Source organism: Malus domestica, chromosome 04 (genome assembly GCF_042453785.1).
Source record: "Malus domestica chromosome 04, GDT2T_hap1".
Taxonomy (NCBI): domain Eukaryota; kingdom Viridiplantae; phylum Streptophyta; class Magnoliopsida; order Rosales; family Rosaceae; genus Malus; species Malus domestica.
Window position 1 is genome coordinate 5,888,983 of NC_091664.1, and position 23,518 is coordinate 5,912,500.

At 36.7% G+C, this 23,518-nt stretch overlaps 1 protein-coding gene and 1 long non-coding RNA gene across 2 annotated transcripts; one reads left to right on the forward strand and one right to left on the reverse strand.

The window, feature by feature from the left end:
- Nucleotides 1-2,343: 2,343 nt before the first annotated feature.
- On the forward strand, nucleotides 2,344-2,799 carry LOC103432805 (glycine-rich cell wall structural protein 1-like). Its single transcript, XM_008371008.1, has one exon. It carries the CDS (start codon nucleotides 2,344-2,346, stop codon nucleotides 2,797-2,799), a length of 456 nt encoding a protein of 151 aa, XP_008369230.1.
- An 18,337-nt stretch (nucleotides 2,800-21,136) lies between these two features.
- LOC139195129 (uncharacterized) lies at nucleotides 21,137-22,964 on the reverse strand. The gene is made up of 2 exons (XR_011579767.1): nucleotides 21,407-22,964; nucleotides 21,137-21,281 (listed from the first exon to the last, which is right to left on the reverse strand). It is a non-coding gene; the product is annotated as an uncharacterized lncRNA (long non-coding RNA).
- Nucleotides 22,965-23,518: the final 554 nt, after the last annotated feature.

Genomic DNA, 23,518 nt, shown 5'->3' on the forward strand with positions numbered 1-23,518 from the left:
GTGTTCATACACACAAAGTGTGTAGACAAATACTAGTATTAATTAAATTAATCGTCTTTGTCAACCAAAAAAAGTGAAAAATATTTTTGTCTTCTATCATAACAAAAAAGTTAAGTATAGTAACATAATTTCACAAAACAAAATTTTGTTGTTTTTTGTTTAAGTCTCACTTACATATGATTTTATCATTTCTAATTTAAAAAAAATAAAAAACAAACCTCTCCTCCTACTTATACATTCTCTCTCACTCTCTTCCTCTCTTCTTCAATTTTAAACACAAAAGTAAAAAAAGTTCACACTTTATGTGTAGGCTTATACTAGTTAACTCCGAAAAAAGTCATCATGCACTTTTCTGTTTTTATTTTATTTTATTTTATCAAGTAGGAATAATTTCTTTGAAGCATCGATCATAATTTCCGACTTTCGTAACGAGAGCATTATTTCAGATGAACCGAAGATCAGATGAGCAAAAGACTTGGCAAACACAAAATGTATTGAACCAAATTGGTATCCTATGTGTGAAAAATGCAAAACTGTCTCCCTCTCCCAATTTTTTTTTGTGGGGCTAAGGAACCATGTGCGCATCACTTTCTTATTCATCCTGTTTTGTCACATGCATTGTATCCCCACCATTCATTCCCTGTGCTTTCACCACACTAGAGGGTCATTCCGCTAAGTGGGATCGGTTGTATAAATTCTCCAATGTCATGGCACTCAGTTTTGTATTAAATCTTCTGTTAACTCCAAATACTCTATATCTTTTCTTATAGTCTCTTTCAAAGTCTTCCTAAATTTTCCTCTACCTCTTTTGCCCTAAGCCTCCGCTTCATAGTCATATCTTCTAAGCGGAGCATCTGTAGATTTTTGGCCACTAGCACTACATGCTACTCATATTACTTTTTACATGTAAGTAGAAAGCCTTAAGTTTGACTCTTGCAAATAACAAGTTTGACATGATAGTTGACTTAGTGTGCGACTTAGCACAATCTATTTTCTTACAATTAATATTGTTGTATGAAAAAAAAAAAAAAAAAACCCAACAGAAATCTAAGGACACCATCCTATCCCCAAAAGAAATTCACCATTCCATTTCTTCCGCATAATCCTAGTCCACACAGCTAGCACCTAACCCTTTCAATCCTTCATTCCTTCCCCACCACTTCCACTACATACCAAAAACACATTCATACCATTCATCACTCCTCCATCTAACAATTCCAGCAAGCCACCTACCTTTTTTATTATTAGGCAGACAATTTTAAAACATCTTTTTCTTTTCCCCTTTTCCTTTTGTGATTAATTGGTTGAGTTCTTATAAAAGCTCTTTGATATATTCTCTTGTGCATCTTTATTAAACAGTTTAAGGTTATGTATAAAGCCAACTTTCTATCACTTAGTCACAAAGGCATGATTAGTTAATCCAAATTCTAAAGGAAATACATCATGTGAGCATTTACATGCATATATACGAGGGACTAGCTAATCCCACCTTCAAATGCGTCATTTACACATATTTTTATATGTCTTTGTAATGCTCTATATATGGTGCTTTTCCAAGTCCCTCATATTCAACATTTTGTAATCATTTTCTTTATACTTTTTGGCACTCGATCCCACGACTTTAAAATCCATTACCCAAACATAGACTACCCACTTTAATTATTTAGTCAGTTTAGATGCCAAAACCCAATTATTTGAGTATATGAATCAGATTCCCAAGTCCTGCTTAATTGTCAACCAAAAAAAAAAAATGAAGGGTAAACAAAATAGTCTAGCATGCAGTACTATGATACGACTGTTGTTAGATTGTAAATCTAAATTATTGATTGATATGACAACATAAACAGTTTATGTTATGAGTATGTGAATCTCAATTATTGATTTTTTTTAATTACAACATAATTTCTGGTAATTGAAGTGATCAATATATAGAATGTGTGTCTACACTTAGGAATGTAGATTGTAGAGTGAACTAATTAAGAGTTGGAAACACGAACAAGAATGAGGGGGTCTCTCTTTATTCGTCTAGTCATCATGAAAATGCTACAAAAGAAGAGCTGCTATTACGTACATATCCAACAAATTGTGTCCTCCAAACTTCATCACCCTCCTCTCACAAATCATCATAACACGGAGCTCCAAAATCATAAAAAATAATCAACCCAAAAAAAAAATTATTAAGAAAAAAAGTAAAGAAATGTTTGAAAGAAGAAATAAGGACAACAAAGAATACACATGATGATGATGATATACTAGCTCTAGTCTACATAAATTTCAAACGAACGAGGGCCTTTTTGTAATTAAACAAGTAGTGCAAGTCCACCCAAGAATGCCACCAAGGCCATGCTACTTCCATGCCCAAAAGAACCTGAGTTTGGAGTGGATCCGACGGGAGTTGGGGTTGGTGTCTGTGCAATGGAGGGTCCTGGTGGAGCTGTAGGGGATCCTGGCATGGCCGGTGCAGGTGGCGAGCTCGAAGATGGCCCTGGGCTTGGACTTGATGGGACTTTAGTAGGGGAAGCCGCCATTGGAGGCGGCATAGCTGGGGTTTTTGGAGCACCCGCTGGGCTGACTCCAGGAGGGGAAGCCGCCATTGGAGGCGGCATAACTGGGGTGGTGGGAGGAGGAGTTTCCATGGTCATGGGCGGTGGTGTCATCATAGGCGGTGGTGTCATCATAGACATTGGCGATGGTGCCATCATAGCCGTCGGCGGCGGTGCCATCATAGTCATCGGCGGCGGTGCCATGGTGGTGGGCGTTGAAGGGGCGGAATATGTCGGTGCTGAGGATGGCCCTTGAGCAATGGACAATGCTACAACAGCAAGTGACACTGTGAGGAAAAGCATGGCACGTGTGAGGGCCATGGCTCTGTGATAGCTGAGAGCCACAGAGAGGGAGAGTTAGGGTTTGGCTGAGGAAGAGGTGAGACAGAGTGAGTGACTGAGTGGGAATTATGTGAGGAATAGGGGTTGGAGATATATAGAGTAAAGGAGTAATATAGAATCCTTTTAGTGGCAAGCATTTGAGTGCTTAGAATTTCATGCTATAAGGGCAGCTGGTTGACACCTACACATGGAGAATGACTTTTTTGTTTTTTTGGTGGTTTGGCCCATATTCTACAAAGCGAATCGATTTGATTTTGTAGCTAAAATAAGTATTTCGTTTAATAATTATCTCGTTTTTATTTTTTATTTTTGATGTTAGAAATAGAAGAAAAATATTAAGGAAATTGAGGAATATAAAATGATGAAAATAATTCATATGATTCTTTTCAGTTTTTATTTTGTATTTCATTACATAACACTACTTTCGCCTTTCCCCATTTCTCATTTCTTCAACATGTTTTTCCTTTATTTATTACACAAAATATGAAAACCAAATAACGAATAGGTATCATACGTAATGTACTCTTATAGTTTAGGGCGTATTCAAGTATAGTACAACAATGCACGTACGTTACAAGTTATTTTGACAAGGTACAATATATTCTTAGAGTTAGAAGAGTCAAACCATTAAAATCTACGTGTTGTAGTCGGTGTTAAGTTAGAATACCGCTTAAATAAAAAGAAATATTGAATCACTTTGGCATGCTTACTTTACTCAACAGGGAAATACTTTTCCCAGAAGTACGTTAAATAAAAGCATGAAAGTGCTATGCATCTACCTGTGGCAGGAACAATTTTTCATGACAGATGATAAAGAAAAAGACTGCAGACAGAGAGAGGAAGCTGCACAAGGGTTTTCTAGTGGACGTTGATTGTATTAATTTTTTTTTTCATTTTTTTTAATTTGTTTCCACTTATTAGTAGGGTGACCCTAAAATCATAAGTATTTTCGGCATACTTAAAAATCTCTATTTAGCGCTGCTTGTGTCACATTTAAGTGTTAAGGGACCGACTACCTCTTTGATTAATTTTTAGATGTTTGAAAAATTAAGAAAATGCATTTAGACCTAGTTAGACGTTGCCTAACCCGTCTAGACCTGTCTATGCAACCGTCTAAGTCACGACTATTACTTAGACAAAAAATTGATAACTTTCATTTTACATTTATTTTTTAATAAAATGTAATAGACTTACTGAATACTTGGATAAACACTCATTATATGTTTGTTCCCCATGTTTTCGATATGTTCTAATACTTTATAATTTATATGTCATTTTATTTTACAATTTATGTATCCTAATACAATTATGTATTTTTTTTAAGAATAAATAGACACTTATTTATATGATATATAATAAATTTTCTTAAATCTGCCTAGTCCATCTAGGCTCCCACCTAACTGCCTAGGCTCAGGCGCTAAACTCCAACATATCACCTGACTAGCACTTATCTTCTTTTAGAACCTTGATCTTGGGGACTTCGTCTGTATTTCTTTGCACAACTGAAAGACTTGCTCGGTTGCACGTAGGGTATCCTAACCTTTGTCCCACCGGAGAAATTTTTCATTGTGACCGAAATAAGGGTGGTACACCATGTGTTCTAATATAAGTGGTGAGAAATTTTATATTTTAAGTTATTAACTTTTTAACACACATATCCTACCATTTGTACAATAACACGTGATATAACATCACGTGTTCCAGTTACACTGAAAAATCTCTCGTCCCACCGACTTGCCACGGGAATCACAGTGACAAAAGCAGCACACCAACATACAATAATTATAATATTAGGAAACCCTACAGTTTAGCGGAATTGATTGATGATTAGTTACAGTATCTACTCAACCTGCAATAAGCTCGCAACTATTCAATCCTGGATGCGTATAAATCAAATTATGTTATGTTATAAAATGTTATGTTGTCATAATACCAAAGTTGTTATTTAAGTTTTACCAAAAAAAAAGTTGTTATTTAAGTAAATATGTGTATGTCTCAATTTACTTGACAAAATAATGTCTGCATTAGTTAATCAACCCTATTTCAAGGGTTTTTTTTTGTTGGCTTTTTGCATGTAAGCATTTCGTAACTTTAGGAAAAAAACGTTTCAAACTGAATATAAGTTTTAAGTAGTAATTGATCTTAGTTGGAGAAAGAAAAACCCCAATTGACTTTGTAGGTGAGAAAATACTCTACAACTAAGAATCAGTTAAAAAACGACAAGTGGAGATGATGGGGTTTTGACATTTTGTTCTCCAATTATATTCTTAAAGTAGTAACTTTACTAACAGTTGTCCGGTTGTTTTTTTTCTTCTAGTTTGCTATTTTTACTCTTTATCCTATCTCTTAGACCTGGCAATTTCTTACATGATTCGTTAACACGACATATAAACAACACGAAAATAACAAATTTCGGGTCGACACGAAAAAAACCTGTTAATAACGGGTCCTTAACAGGTTTACACGAGGTGACACGCGAGTAACTTGTTTCACCACGTTAAGAAAATTGTTATTTTGATGATTTTAAATTTTTTAAACTACAAAAAACTTACTATATATGTCACATCCTGGCCCGGATTCCACCACATCCCGGGCTCGTTCCACCACCGTAACACGATATTATCCTCTTTGGGCATACCATTCCCTCACGGTTTTGTTTTTTGGAACTCACGAGCAACTTCCCAATGGGTCACCCATTCTGGGAGTGCTCTGGCCTCCTTCTCGATTAACTTCGGAGTTCCTACGGAACCCGAAGCCAATGAGCTCCCAAAATGGCTCGTGCTAGGTAGGGATGTGAATATACATTTAAGGATCACTCCCCTAGGCGATGTGGGATGTTACAATCCATCCCCCTTAGGGGCCTGACGTCCTCGTCGGCACACTTCCGCCCAGGGATAGGGTCTGATACCATTGTCACATCTCGGTCCAGGTTCCACCACATCCCGGGCCCGTTCCACCACCGTAACATAATATTGTTCACTTTGGGCTTACCATTCCCTCACGGTTTTGTTTTTGGGAACTCACTAGCAACTTCCCAGTGGGTCACCCATCCTGGGAGTGCTCTGGCCTCCTTCTCGCTTAATTTCGGAGTTCCTACGGAACTCAAAGCCAATGAGCTCCCAAAAGGCCTCGACCTAGGTAGGGATGGGAATATACATTTAAGGATCACTCCCCTAGGCGATGTGGGATGTTACAATATAATACAATAGTCATAGTGTATCTGTATATATTGTTTTATCAAATATGCGTTATTGTATTATTATTCCTTTTAAATTTAAAAAATTCAAGTTTTGTTTATTTATTTATTTTTATAGTGTAATATAGACAAGGAGCGAGTTTAAAAATTATAAAATACATTAATAATAAAAATATCAAGTAATTTAAAAGTACTGAACACGTTAAAAAGTAATAATAATTAATTTACGAGTGCGAAAAAATGTGAAAAAATAGGCAAATGCTCATGATTGAATCATATATGCTTTGAGGATGGGTACATAGCGTTTGAATTTTTAGAACCATACACACCCTCATGAATATTAGGGAGTTCAAAATAAATAAAATTCATAATCATTAATGTACAAGTCTGAAAATGTGAAAACATGTACAAACTCTCGTGATTACATCCTCAACTTTGAAATGCAACTCTCTTCATTTTGCAGATCCTTGAACATTTGATATTTTGTAATAATGTAGTAATGTTTTTTCATTAGGCTATTATTTTGGGTATGTAAAACTTGAAAGACAAATGTTTTGAAGTAATATTTATTGTGACAATGTGGTATGCATATACTAATTTAGTATTATGTTTTCCATTTTTTTGGATCAAATTATGTTTTTCATTTCATTATTTATTGGTTTAAAATATATTTTCCTTAACGGATAACAGGTCGGGTCATGTACCTGATAATATTAACGGTTTGATTTTGGATCGGGTCATATTACATGTTTACTTTAACGGGTGTTACACGACACGACCTGTTAAGATATCGGGTATGTCACGAAAACGACACGAACACATAAACCACGACACGAATGCCAGGTCTACTATCCCTTCTTTCCATTCTCTCACTTTTCTCATTTTAAATTGTTTTTTATTCAAAATTGTTCTTGAGTTTGTCCGCTGTAAATTATTTTGGTTATTTCATGAAAGGTCTGTCAATATCCTCGTTAAATTATCACATCAACGACCACGTGACTATCTTTTTAAGGGTATTTTTGTCAAACCAACCCTTCCACTTAACGAGTATATTGACATATTTTTCATAGAATGACCAAAAAGATTTACGGTTGACTAACTCAGGGACAACTTCTATCAATTTTCATTGTCAATGACCATAGTGAGGAGTAATGTGAATCTCAGGGATCATTTTGACCAAAAAACCTTTAAATTAGGTCTCCTATTTTCAACTTTGGAGAGCTTTATCTTAGCATAGACAGGCTTATATCACCGACCAAAATTCATAATCGTTGAATTTAGTCATTAAATCATTAACTAAAAATTCAATAACAATTGATCTACGTCTATAACCAGTTTATTCTAAAATTTTCACCCATAATATATTGTCTTACAAGCAGTAAAAATCATTCACATGTTTACAAACTTTTTCTTGGTGATGATTGCCATGGGAGCTTTATCACCTGTACACACCAAAACCCGTCCACTTGCTCCACCTTTGCCCCAGTTGTAGCCATGAAGGAGAGGTTGCAAGTACAGTGATATGTGGTTACAATTTTTGCCCCAAGAACCAAGTCACCGGTCACTAGATATGTAGCCGTAGACCTTGTGATGCAATGCCTCTAGCTAGCAGGTTTGTTTGTGTGTTCGAGCGAGTGGAAGGTGAAAATAGGTAGGAACTTTGTCACTGTGAAACATGATGAGCGGGAGGTATTATCTAGTTAGAACATTCTTTAGATTTAGACCCTTGCAACTCTTATTCCCTAGATAAAAACCCACCTAATTCTAAACATCCAAATAAAACCCAAATTTGAAAAAGATTACCAAGTAAAAAAGTAATTGACCTATTATTACAAAATATTTACAAATTGTGCCACAATATTCAAATCAAATCAATACATTTTATTACTCACCTTAATTATAATGAACAAATAATTATTGCACATACTGTTACCCCTAACATATATATACATACATACATACATATACATATACATATATATAGACACACATACGTCAAAAGTATATAGTACTACTATAAGTTCAATATATATATAATTTACCAATATGTACTACTATACGTCTTACCTATATATGTAAATTTATGATTAGCAAATAATATATATTTTATAGGTAAATTAATAATGAATCAAATAACATTTTTTATTTTTGTAGGTAACTTACTGTTCATATATTATTACATATATTTGACACATTTTATTATTATAAGATATGTACAAATAATAGGTAAATTAACTTCGAATCAAATAACCTTGCTTTATTTTGTAAGTAAATTAATTTTGAATCAAATAGCATTCTTTTGTTATGTAGGTATTTTATTTTGTATGTATCAATATCATATATATATATATATATATATATATATATATATTTCACACATTTTATTATGTAGGTAAATTATTAATTTTTTTTAAGCAATCTGACATTTTAAAATTTTAATAGTAGGTGCACTATTTGAATAAAATGTTTTTATTTTTTGTAGGTCAATTATTTTACATGAATTTTACATATATCAAGCATTTATACATATATATATATATATATGTATGTGTATGTGAAATAATTTATCTACATTAATATGTAAAATATAATTTTATTGACTTAATTAAGCATGTATAATAATTTTTTGTAAAATCATTAATTCTTCCTTACAATCTTCATGACATTAATTATGTACATCAAACATCCAAATAGGGTTTATCAATAAAAAAAAATTCAAATAGGGGTATTTTAGGCATTCGGAAATTTAAATGTGTGAAGTCAAACATGATTAATGAATTTGTTGATGTGGAATCTAGTCAATGAGTTTTATTCGAGTAAAAAATCTATGTTGGGTTTTATGTAGAGAAAATTAAGTTTTAAGGGCTAAAGTTATATTTTCAGTTTAAATTACAACAAAATAAACAAACACTTGTGCCACGTTTTATGTTCTAACTAAACAATTCCGATCGCACGACCAGAAAATCCTAAGTTTTGCTCTTAAAAAAAAGGAGGACTGCTAAACCCACCCCGTTGTCTTATTTCACCACCCACATTATATTTACACCCACTATAAAAAGTTAAAAAATTAAAATGTTATTTTCCCACCCACTATTATTCCTAAAATAACCCTATATATAATTAGAGATAAATTTCTTTAAAAAAAAAAAGAAAATAAACAAACCTTCTAAAAATAGGAAAAAAAGAAAAGAAAAAAAACCATGTTTCCTTTCCAAATTCCAATTTAAGTGTCCTTTTCGAGATGCATACCAATTTGAGTGTCCTTTCCAAATTTTCCCTAACCTAATTAAAACAATTCCAACGAATTCTTGGAATTCTCATAGGAAAACATGAAACAAATTGTACCCTAACCTAATGCAAATTCAAATAAAAAGTCACAAAGCTATGCTTCAATTATTCATGTCGACAAATCAAGATGGTCCACATAAAATTATCTTTTACCTGTTCGACGGAAACATAGTCATCTACTTGTTCCATAGAAATGTCATCTTCTAAATTTATTCTTTTTGCTTTCTCTGAATGAAAGGGGATGAAAAGGATGAGTTAGGGTTTATGGGAGACAAATTTTCTAAACTTTTCTTTTCTTTTCTTTTTTTATAAAAAAAAAATTAATGCAAAAATGAGTAAGTAAGGTCCCTATTAGTCATTTTACAAATGGATAAATTTGTAATTAAAAAATTCATAAAAAGGTGGGTGGGGAAATAAGACATCGGGTGGGAATATCACCACTCAAAAAAAGGTGTTGAAAATTGAATTTTGTGCTTTGGATTTCTAGATGGAAATTCAAAGCACCAAAATGTGGTGCCAGCGGCTCAGCACTTGGCTGGTTTGTATGGAATGAGTGGATAAGAAGAGATGAAGAGCACTACATACAACCTGCAGAAATAGTTCCATGCCTTCTTCCTGACATGCTGTCAATAACTTTCTATCAAAACAATCCCGACTTTTCCACACAAATCGTTGGAATAATTCCGGTATTAATGTACATAAGTAAATGCAGAATTATCAGTTGGAGGTTTTTGTCGCACAGACGTACATGCGTATATACGTATGCTTATTGCCCATATTATTTAAATTAATACAATGATTTTCTCTATCTCTATCGCCCAAGATAGAGATTGATGGTTATGTCTGAGTTGGAGCTTTTTGAATCGACGTATTTGTTTTTTTGTTACTACATTATGGGAACCGTAATATATATACACATATATATTAAAGGGAACTAGCTAGTGGGTTCATCATGACAGTCCACCATTTCAAGGGCCAAAAATACTCACAGATGCATTTTAATTTCCTCCTGGCCACGATCGCATGATTCATCAGCACTAAAAATCGAACCTAGAACAAGCCGTACAAAATATAGATCTGAAATTCGTCTCTAACCATTGAGCCACCTCATGGTGATTTAAATGGAAGGTTGATGACCACATCTAAATTATGACATTAATGGCTTAATACAACATTAGCTAGAAAATTATATATGGATTTTCTTAGTGATCTTAAAAGGAAATTATGAAAACCAAATACTAAATGTTAATAAAAGACCAGATTTTATTTAGGTATTTTATTTATTTGTGTGTGTGTGAAGCCAAAACCCCTAGTTACTAGGCCTCCATAAATGGTATTCACTTTTTAGATTTGTATTCATTAGGGCACACAAAGATTCGGACAGGCATCACACAATGCTCTCAAAGATACGATTTTTTATAGGTTCTTTGCTACCTCACAATTTAATGCTAATTTTCGTGTCAATATTATAAAACATTCTATAAAAAACATAAGGTGGGAGAGAATCCACAAAAAAATCTCACTTTTGAGAGAGACCCCCTAACATTCCTCAAGATTGTATGTGTTTTTGTTTTGAACTTTTCAGCTAAATGCAGGGTTTGTAGCATCTATTTATATATCTTGATGTCAAGATACTTTTGTGCTGCCCATTATTTTGAGCCAAATGGAGGGTTTGTAGCATTTGTGTCTTCACCAATGTTAGGACCACAGAGTAGAGAACATATTCATGAAGAAAGGGGGATACAAATATTACTGCCCAAACAAAACACTGCCCATCTCTAGATTCTTAAGAAAAGGGGAAAATCTTGCACTGTACGATTACTTGTCTGATTTTATTGCATTTAAAAATTCAAGAGGTATTTATCGATTTGTCCCCTAAACTAGTATAAATGTGTCAATTTCCCCCTTAAACTTTATTTTTAGTCGATTCCTCCCCAAACTTTTATAATTAGCCAATTTCCCTCATGAACTTTAACTTTAGCCGATTACCCCCTAAGATATTATAAATAGCCAATTTACCCCCCTAGCGTTAGATTTTAAATTTTTCATTCTTTTTGCTCCAATACATTGTCCTGTGTTGTCCGTGTAATCAAAATGGATGGAAATTTGAATGGATGAAATTTTTTAAAATCTAGCGTCAGGAGAGAAATTGGCTATTTATAAAAGTTCAGGGGGTAATCAGCTATAATTAAAGTTCAAGGAGGAATTGTGACACACCCCGTCCCGAAGGAGGGCATGCTGGCCGTCACGTGAGAGTGACGTAACCATTTGCACAGTACGGAAGCTTTAAGATACAATTTATAAGTTGATACACCCGAAGGTGAGTCCTAATTTTTGTCCAATCTGTCAGAACCCCGCTGTATTCCTCGTAGCCACCACACCTCAGCTATTCTTTAACCTGGAGGGGCGCAAAACCAAAATTGAGTGGGTCAGTAAAACAATTCTTTTCCAAATCCAAACATTTCTCAAAACGTTGTAACCCCTCTCCGTAAAACTTGTATACTTTCCCAGAAATGTAAAATATAAATATACATATATATTCTCAAAACTTCATTTTTACTATCTCAACATTTTTTTCTTTATCAACTCATGCCATGCCATGTCTAATTCAACAGTTAAGTATGGATGCATCAACAATAATCATATCAGGTGCAAGAAAGTAATCAACCGGAGGCCCTCTAATAGCCCTGTACGGTTGAACCTAGAGCTCAAAATCTATCACTCTCACTTTGCCGGAGTCACCTCTGTGACCTGTCTGGCCTTCTGCACACAAGTTACGCTCTAGTGCTTTCTCATCAATCATCTGTGCACATAATCTAAGGTCACCCACCAGTCGAAATCTCACTAACACTCTACGACTGGCCCGTCGCACCCACTCCGCGTGGACTGTGCGACCAGCATCTACTTGGATCCAAGGCGAGCGTGCGATGCGGTGAATACTATAAGCACTAAACCATGGTGCAGGATTTGAGCTCAATATACATCAACATCATCATAACAGTAATTAAATACTCACCTGATACTCACCTGTGCGTCCGCCGCACCATTCATTCATATGCATCATATCTCAATTCATACTTTTCATATCATTTCATGCATGGCAACTCGATTCACATTTCTATATACTTTTCATATACTTTTATGCATGGCATCTCAATTCACATTTCAATATACTTTTCATATAATTTTATACATTTCATCTAAAGCATACTTTCATTAAATTTCAATTTCTGGGAAAACGTCAAGTATATATATATACGGAAAACAAAACTGCCCACTCACCTGGAGTTCGTCCAACAACTCCCTAGCACCACACATCAAGGCGTCATGACGATCGCCGCCTAGAACAGTAATCAAATCCAACCTCAGAATTCATATCGATAGAATATATAACTTATATAAAATACGTCACTACGTAGTTCGATCCGGAAGATCCACCACTCAGATTTTAAATCCATAACTTCCAGAGGTCCACAATATATCTCTAGGATAACATCCTAAAATTTCATTACCATCCAACGGTCGGATCTCCGTCAATTTCCAAAACTAAGTGACGGTTTACATTTCATTTTATGAACTTACAACTCCAATTCCGGAAGATCCGTAACTCGGATTCCCAATCCGTAAGTTCCAATAATCCTCAAATATTACGTATTGCAACGTATCAAAGTTTGGTGATGATCCAACGGTCGGATCATCAATTCACATTTTCACCTAATGCGAAACTATAAAACGTTATTCGAACACCTAACCAACAATCCTTAATAACTTTCTCATACGGTGCTCAATTTGGGTATATGAATATACCACAGTGATCTACTCGACGTCACGGACGTCGACATATTTTTAAAATAATTTTTTTACTGTAGCACGTGCCCCCACGCGCCAAGGAAGGCACGGGTCCACGCGCCCCCACGCGCACCTTCTTCTTCCTTGGGTCGCCGGACTGGTTTTTCCGGCGCCCGTTTTCTGGGCAGTTTTTCAAATTGCCATAACTTTGTCATTTCTCAACGAAATCAAGTGATTCAAAAAGGAAAGTTGTAGTACTTGACGAGACGAAGAGATTGATACCTACCTCGACTCCTAACTCGCCGGAAAAAGCCTCGAAAGCTCCGGCCAAACTTTGAACTTGTCGATCTCCGTGTTCTTACGTCCAAAAACTTCCAACGAAGCACTCCGAGCTTCCTTGGGACCTCACTAATCTCACTATGAGCTTGGATTGTCCTAAAAATCAACCAACAAAAAGTTCATGAATAGTGCCAAACTCGGACCTCGAGTTTTCAACGCGAAAACGAAGGATTCCTTACCTGAAAATGGTGTCTAAGTGATCGTGGAGGTTCCAGGAGTTCAATGGTGGTCTTAACTCCGTCGTTGGTATAGATTTAGGGTGGTTTTGTGGTGGTCCGTGTAAGTTCGAAGGAGAGGGAGAGAGAACTGAGAGTTTCGTGAGGGAGGAGAGAGAGAGACAATGTTACGGGTTATGGGGAGGGTTTTGAGGTGTGGGGATCCCACGTGTCCAACCCAATCCCAATTTCATAAATTCCAACATAAAAATCCAAACTTAAGCCTAGTTTAAGTTCCTAAAACCAAATAACTTAGGAACTTTAAGTAAAACCAATTGTTAAATTTTCGCCCCTTAGTCCCGTTTAAGGGCATTTTCGTCTTTTCACGTCCTCGGAATTAAAATTCCGGGACGGGCTGTGACAATCTTCCCTCCTTATAGAATTTCATCCCCGAAATTCCAGCAACCAACTAAATCAACCATACTCCAACAATAGCTTCGGGTAAATCTCTCTCATCCGATTCTCTTTCTCCCACATAATTTTCTACTGAATGATTTCCTTCACAAAGCTTTTACCACTTACTCTGTCTTAATTCTCAGGACTTTCTTTTTCCAATCCAAAGTCGTCCATAGCTCCTCACTAATTAGATCCAGCTTAATTCTCAATAGTTTCACCAGAATTCCATGAGACGACTCTGCCACCTAGTGACAACGCATCGAACACAAAATACATTATGTGCCTTAGCCAATTCTGAAGGCATCACAAACTTGTATGCAACTTCGTCGATTCCTTTAATGATCAAAACGGACTGATGTGTTCAAGACTTATCTTGTCTTCCTTTCTGAATCTTACTATTTCTGTTCATGGTGAAATTCCAAAAATATCAAACCATTTACCTTACACACTCGATTAGTGGCATATCCATCTGTTGATCTCTTTTGCCATTCCTGGTTACTTCAGGTTAACTTAATCACCTGAATACTTTGAGGAGACTCATCCATAGTCTCAGGGTCTACTAAAACTCTTTCTTGATCGAATCTTTCTCTATTCAGAAGCATTTCATTCACACGACACGCTTCAGGGACCCTATGGCGTTATTTCGGAAACTGCGCACCCAACATACTTAAGAAACTCAGCAGTTCCGTAATCCAATTCTCTTTCCATAAAACAAATAAGTACCGTTGTTCTGTCTGGGAAAAAGTTATTACTTAACACTGGAGTAATTGTACTAACTTGGTACATTGACCAACTATCACTTCAAATTCGACCATAACCATCCTATGTACAAGGAAACTTGTACACATAATCCAAAGTAATATCTTTCCATTTCCGTTTCGAAACAGAAAATAGCTGTCTCAATCCAAAGGTTTATCTCTTTCTGCCTCAATCTGCTGACCAAATAAAACTGTCGAATGGTATGATAAATCTTATTACTTTTGGAATATTGCAGAAGTTAAACAATGTACTTCGTCCAAAATTGCTTACTTTAAATCCTTAGCATTAGGCACATACTTTTTGTTTTCTTGTATCCACATACCATTTGATTCACGAATCATGTACTCATTCTTTTTCCCTTCTTTCTCTGCCTTGGTTAATTCTTAAATTTCCTCGTCAAACATTTAAGTTTCGAGTACGACCTTACCAAACAGGCCTAACTTGAAATTTAACAAGTATAACTTCTTCTCGATCTTCCATTCTTAATTTTTCTTCCGTTGGTTTTCAATCCACAAGATGATACTCTTGGCAAACGTGCCAGACATTAATCTTACTGCAATCTTTTCACCAAGTGTATCAGCTAGAACAATTTTACGATCACCCTGGTCGTACAATCATATACATTAAACAATTCAATTTACCTTCGCTACCTCAGATCAAAATCCTTCCGAGTAATGGATATTGAAGACTTTTTGGATTCGTAAAAATCTTGCATTCTTACCAAATATAATGCCTTCATAACTTCACAGCAAGAATGGTAATCATGACTTCTAAGTCACCCGTAGGGTAATTCATCTCATGAGGTTCCATTTATCGTGAAACGTATGCAATCACCCTAACATTTGCATCAACATGCCTCCAATACCATTCAAGAAACATCACTAAAATTTTATACTTGCCGCTATTCTCTGGGAATACTAAAATACGTGCATGAGTGAGGAAATACTTCAGTTGTTGAATCCTTTGCTCACAATTTCCTTCCCACTCATACATAACCTCTTTTCTCAACAGTCTCGTCAATGACAAAGCAATGACTGAAAAATCTTTCACAACCATCCAAGATAGCCTGGTAAGCTAAGAAATTCCGAATCTCAATTATGGCTTGTGGTTGTTCCAAATTTTTAATTTCTGCTACCTTTTAAGAATTCATTTGAATACCTTAAGCAGATATAACCAATCTCATAATGCCACCTGATTCATCTAACTTTAGCATTTGCTACTTAGCATACAACCGACATTCTTCCAATCTTTGTTCCACCGACTTAATACGTTTACATGCTCTGCTCTGGCTCCGAATATGCCAGAATATCTTCAATGAAAATGATATCAATCAAGGCATTATTGGAATACTTCATCCATCAACTCATAAAACAGTATGAGTATCCATATAGCATCACCAAACTTCATAAAGACTATAACAAGTCCAGAAAAACCATCTTATGATCAATGTCGCTCAAAATCTTCAATTGGTAATAACCAGACCTCAATCAATCTTTGAAATTACACAAACATCTCTGAGCTTATCAACTAAACATCAGTTCACTATCATGGATAACGGTTCTCGATCGTTACCAATTCCATTGTCTATAATCAATGAACAATCTCTAAGTCCATTTTCTTTCTCACCAACAAACTGGTGCTCCTCAAAAGTGTTGTACTAGATTGAATGAAACTTTTATCAACCAATTCTTTCAACTGAATTTCCAATTCCCTTAACTCATCATGAACCAATCTCCAATATAAATTTATACCTGGCAACAAATCAATAATGAACTTCATATCTCTACCTGAAGACAATCCAGGTATACTTTCAGGGAAGACATCAAGAAAAGTCTAACTCTTTCGACATTATTCACACTACTCCAAACAACATCATTTAGCACCACATGAGCTAAGTATTTTTGACAGCCTTTCGAAAACAATCTCTTTGCTCTCACAGCATAAATAACGGCCTGACTCAATCCACTTTGCATACTTACAAAAGTAATCTCTGGTCATCCAGATCGATGGAAAGTACTGGTTTCCCGTAACATTCCATCTAGTCACAACTATAAACAATCACTCTAATGGAATAAAATTAATTGACCCAATACATACTTTATTATTACTGAACATTCTAAATAAGTACAACACTAACATAAAATAATCTACCGGTTTGCTTGCCTAACGAATCCACGAATGAGTTATTAATATTACGGTCTGCAGCCCGCAATACTGATAAATCATCGTTGTCTCGATAAGTAGGCAACCACTCTCAAAGATATAACATTACTATTTTGTCATTCAATGCAAAATACATACACTCGTCTCAACTACATTTAATTACTACTTTCTAAGCAATATCAATCATAATAAAAAAAATATATATATATATATCAGCCGGAGTCAACTAGAATGACCAATACGGCTGATTCAACTCTTATCTCAATAATACGTCGGCCGGATCCACTCCGCGTGGTCGGTACGGCCGAGCCTATAACTCACCAATTTCTCATGCGTCAGCCAGATCCACCTCTCGTGGCCTGAACGGCTGAACATATAACTCATCAAATCTCTCTGTACTCACGGTCAATCCGACCAAACTACTAAATCCATAACTCTGCTGAATCAACACTATGATATCATGGAAAATTGTTGAGTACAACTGATTCTAGGGACGATTCACAATTCTGTGTCCCCTCTGTTCACATAAACACATTCATTAATTTCACACTTCCCAAAGTGTTAATTTTGTACCTGCTGCACAAGGTACATTTCCTTTACTCGAGACACCTTGTCTCAAATATCTGGGATTATCAGTATATCCATCACTTTTACTCTGACCAGCGACATTAAAACCTCAGCTGGAAGAATTAACTCTAGCTTCACTTCTTTCGAAGCTCTGAATCTTTCTATATCCTTGATATGACGAATCATTAACTTTATCGTCTTCTTTTAATTCCCATTCATTTCTTATTCTTCTTTATTCTCGTTGCTCATGTTCTCAGAGTCTTCAAGACTCAACAACATCTCGTATATTCCTGGTAAGAAGTATAATGGATAGTGGTCACCCAAAATACCACTTCCCTTTTTGCCACCCAGCTTAAAACAACATAACACCTCCACCAAATTAACAACAATATCTGGATGGAACGAGGCAAGTCTGAAAACTTTCTATAATATCCCTCGATCATCACCTTCCTTGTCTCATATTTGTAAACTCTTGTTTACTACCATCGATAAATGCCGGAGGGATAAACTTTTCCTTAAACAAGTCCTTAAACAATTTTAAATCGGTTGATTCCTCTGGTGACAACAATTAACAATCCTGTTTCCACCAGGATACAAATTCATACCCAAAACCAGGTAGTCGTCTCGACCCCCTGTCAGAAGGAAGATTCCTTTGACTTGCATAATCCGAAACATCTTTTCCAAATGGTTAAACCGTTACTTCGTTCCCTCAGGTTCATCATTCCATAAGGTGATTCAAATTCAACTCATAACCCGTCTTAAAATGTCCCTTTTTATAATAGACTGAATCACCATAATAATAGTTTCCCCTAAACCGCTATATTAGGGAGACTAAATTCCTCTAACTAAGTGGCTTGCTACGAGGCGGTGTAGTTCTGACAGAATTCACTAGAACTTCTCAAAATGTCCAAGATTGCAACCATGCTCTGATACCAACTGACACACCCCGTCCCGAAGGAGGGCATGCTGGCCGTCACGTGAGAGTGACGTAACCATTTGCACAGTACGGAAGCTTTAAGATACAATTTATAAGTTGATACACCCGAAGGTGAGTCCTAATTTTTGTCCAATCTGTCAGAACCCCGCTGTATTCCTCGTAGCCACCACACCTCAGCTATTCTTTAACCTGGAGGGGCGCAAAACCAAAATTGAGTGGGTCAGTAAAACAATTCTTTTCCAAATCCAAACATTTCTCAAAACGTTGTAACCCCTCTCCGTAAAACTTGTATACTTTCCCATAAATGTAAAATATAAATATACATATATATTCTCAAAACTTCATTTTTACTATCTCAACATTTTTTTCTTTATCAACTCATGCCATGCCATGTCTAATTCAACAGTTAAGTATGGATGCATCAACAATAATCATATCAGGTGCAAGAAAGTAATCAACCGGAGGCCCTCTAATAGCCCTGTACGGTTGAACCTAGAGCTCAAAATCTATCACTCTCACTTTGCCGGAGTCACCTCTGTGACCTGTCTGGCCTTCTGCACACAAGTTACGCTCTAGTGCTTTCTCATCAATCATCTGTGCACATAATCTAAGGTCACCCACCAGTCGAAATCTCACTAACACTCTACGACTGGCCCGTCGCACCCACTCCGCGTGGACTGTGCGACCAGCATCTACTTGGATCCAAGGCGAGCGTGCGATGCGGTGAATACTATAAGCACTAAACCATGGTGCAGGATTTGAGCTCAATATACATCAACATCATCATAACAGTAATTAAATACTCACCTGATACTCACCTGTGCGTCCGCCGCACCATTCATTCATATGCATCATATCTCAATTCATACTTTTCATATCATTTCATGCATGGCAACTCGATTCACATTTCTATATACTTTTCATATACTTTTATGCATGGCATCTCAATTCACATTTCAATATACTTTTCATATAATTTTATACATTTCATCTAAAGCATACTTTCATTAAATTTCAATTTCTGGGAAAACGTCAAGTATATATATATACGGAAAACAAAACTGCCCACTCACCTGGAGTTCGTCCAACAACTCCCTAGCACCACACATCAAGGCGTCATGACGATCGCCGCCTAGAACAGTAATCAAATCCAACCTCAGAATTCATATCGATAGAATATATAACTTATATAAAATACGTCACTACGTAGTTCGATCCGGAAGATCCACCACTCAGATTTTAAATCCATAACTTCCAGAGGTCCACAATATATCTCTAGGATAACATCCTAAAATTTCATTACCATCCAACGGTCGGATCTCCGTCAATTTCCAAAACTAAGTGACGGTTTACATTTCATTTTATGAACTTACAACTCCAATTCCGGAAGATCCGTAACTCGGATTCCCAATCCGTAAGTTCCAATAATCCTCAAATATTACGTATTGCAACGTATCAAAGTTTGGTGATGATCCAACGGTCGGATCATCAATTCACATTTTCACCTAATGCGAAACTATAAAACGTTATTCGAACACCTAACCAACAATCCTTAATAACTTTCTCATACGGTGCTCAATTTGGGTATATGAATATACCACAGTGATCTACTCGACGTCACGGACGTCGACATATTTTTAAAATAATTTTTTTACTGTAGCACGTGCCCCCACGCGCCAAGGAAGGCACGGGTCCACGCGCCCCCACGCGCACCTTCTTCTTCCTTGGGTCGCCGGACTGGTTTTTCCGGCGCCCGTTTTCTGGGCAGTTTTTCAAATTGCCATAACTTTGTCATTTCTCAACGAAATCAAGTGATTCAAAAAGGAAAGTTGTAGTACTTGACGAGACGAAGAGATTGATACCTACCTCGACTCCTAACTCGCCGGAAAAAGCCTCGAAAGCTCCGGCCAAACTTTGAACTTGTCGATCTCCGTGTTCTTACGTCCAAAAACTTCCAACGAAGCACTCCGAGCTTCCTTGGGACCTCACTAATCTCACTATGAGCTTGGATTGTCCTAAAAATCAACCAACAAAAAGTTCATGAATAGTGCCAAACTCGGACCTCGAGTTTTCAACGCGAAAACGAAGGATTCCTTACCTGAAAATGGTGTCTAAGTGATCGTGGAGGTTCCAGGAGTTCAATGGTGGTCTTAACTCCGTCGTTGGTATAGATTTAGGGTGGTTTTGTGGTGGTCCGTGTAAGTTCGAAGGAGAGGGAGAGAGAACTGAGAGTTTCGTGAGGGAGGAGAGAGAGACAATGTTACGGGTTATGGGGAGGGTTTTGAGGTGTGGGGATCCCACGTGTCCAACCCAATCCCAATTTCATAAATTCCAACATAAAAATCCAAACTTAAGCCTAGTTTAAGTTCCTAAAACCAAATAACTTAGGAACTTTAAGTAAAACCAATTGTTAAATTTTCGCCCCTTAGTCCCGTTTAAGGGCATTTTCGTCTTTTCACGTCCTCGGAATTAAAATTCCGGGACGGCTGTGACAAATTGGCTAATTATAAAAGTTCAAATGGGTAATTGGCTAAAATTAAAGTTCAGGGGAAAATTGGCACCTTTATACAAGTTAGGGGACAAATCGACAAATATGCCAAAATTTAATGTGAATATTTTTGTTTTCTACTATAACATTTCCACAGCAGTTTTACAGAGCTACAGCATCAACAAATATGGAATGGAACCAAAGGAATGAAACTGCGCTTCGAGCAAATGTTGATTGGTATAAAACCAAAGTTGTAAACCTACAAACATAAAACTAAACACAGTTCACTTTGTTGGATCAAGACGGTAAATCAAAGTCATCACCCGAAAAAGAAGTTGAGAAAGAAAGATTTATATATTCACCAATAGCCGTAAACATATTCACCTGGTCCCTCAATGACAATGGACCTACTTGGGAGAGCAATTTCTGAAGGCATTCAGTTGTGACTGTACTGATGCTTTGGTTTCGTTTTGTAAACGGCCAAAAGAGAATTGCTTTTGAAGGTCACAAATTGCCACTTACATGTTGAGCTTGAATTTATCAATGTAATGAAGCTTGTTTTTCTTTCACGATTTCCATCATACGATGAAGCTTCTGTTGGGGAAAAACTTATAGTACACAACTCTAACACAAGTGTTGGAGAGACAGCACAAGTAAACAAATTATTTGTATTACACACACAAAATATTACAACACTCACAAGGACACAACTTTAGAAGCAATGACACTCACTCACTTTCTAGAGACAAACTCTAGATCACTCACACTCCTACAAAACTATTCTTGCTTCTCACTCACACTTGGTTGCCTACTACTTCTTGCTTGGTTGATTACATAGCACCACACCCATATTTATAGGTGTGATCAACCGACTTTCCTAATTTAACCGACTTGGGCTTTAATAATTGTCTTTCTAGTCATTTCTACAACTTCCCACCGACATGCTTGCTAGAGCTTTCTAGCAAAATCCCAAGTATAATTCATCTAGAACATCAAGACTTCATAATGGGCTGGACTTTAAGTTATGGGCTGGTGTTGTATTTTTAACACTCTCCCTCAACACCAACTCATTCTTTTCTCCATGTTGAGTTGATGACGAAACTTTTCGAACTTGCCAGTACTCAAACCTTTTGTGAACAAGTCTGCAATTTGATCATCTGTATTGATCTGTCTCATCTCAATCTCTTCTTGCAAGACCTTCTCTCTAATGAAATGATAATGTACCTCCACATGTTTAGTTCTTGCATGAAAAACTGGATTTTCCGCCAAGCGAATTGCCGATTTGTTATCACAGTACAATGGTACTGGATAATCTACTGGTTGATGTAGATCACTCATCAACTGTACCAGCCATGCATTCTCTTGAGCTGCCATTGCTGCTGCTCTATACTCTGCTTCTGTGGTTGACAAAGACACCGTTGGTTGTCTCTTGCTACACCAAGAAATTATTCCGGAACTAAGCTTAAACACATACCCAGTTGTTGATCTCCTGGTGTCATGATCTCCTGCATAGTCAGCATCACAGTAACCAACTAACTTGCAGTCTTCACCTTTCTTGTACAAAAGACCATAGTCAATTGTACTCTTCACATATCTCAGTATTCGTCGAACTGCTTCCAAGTGAGGCTTCTTTGGATTTTGCATGTACCGACTCATCACACCAACTGCATAAGAAATGTCAGGTCGAGTCAAGGTTAAGTAGATCAGACTACCTACCAATTGTCGATACATCGTTGCATATTCCAAATCTTTTCCTTCATGTGCACACATTTTGGCATTTGGCTCCATCGGCGTCAAAATCAGCTTGCATTCGAGCATTCCGAACCTCTTCAACAAATCTTTGGCATACTTTTGTTGACAGAGAAATATTCCTTCTTGTGTGCGATCAACCTCTAGACCAAGGAAGTGCTTGAGTTGACCAAGTTCCTTCATCTGGAAACGGATTGATAAATTCTCCTTCGTCCGAAAAATTTCTGCCTCATCATCACCGGTGATGATTAAGTCATCCACATACACTAGCACGATAGCTAGCTTTCCTTTATTGGCTTTGACAAACAGGCTGGAATCTGCAGGTGTTACTGAATAACCACTTTGTGTGAGAAACTCTGCAATTTTACCGTACCACGCTCTTGGTGCTTGTTTCAAACCGTGGAGTGCTTTCCTTAACTTGCACACGTACTCAGGATAAGCTTCACTTTTGAAGCCCATTGGTTGCATCATGTAGATCTCCCGATTTAACTCTCCATGCAAGAAAGCATTCTTCACATCCATCTGGTATAGATTCCAATCTTTGTTAGCTGTAAGTGCAAGTAGGACTCGTACTGTTGTAAGTTTCGCCACTGGACTAAACATTGCATCATAGTCTAGTCCGTACTGTTGAGAGAAACCACGAGCTACCAATCGTGCCTTGTACCTCTCGATTGACCCATCTGGACGGCGCTTTATCTTGTAAACCCACTTGCAGGATATGGGTTTCACATCTCTTGGCTTTGGCAC

Coding starts and splice junctions, on each gene's coding strand:
- LOC103432805 (XM_008371008.1), top strand. CDS start 2,344: ATGCTACTTCCATGCCCAAAAGAACCTGAGTTTGGAGTGGATCCGACG.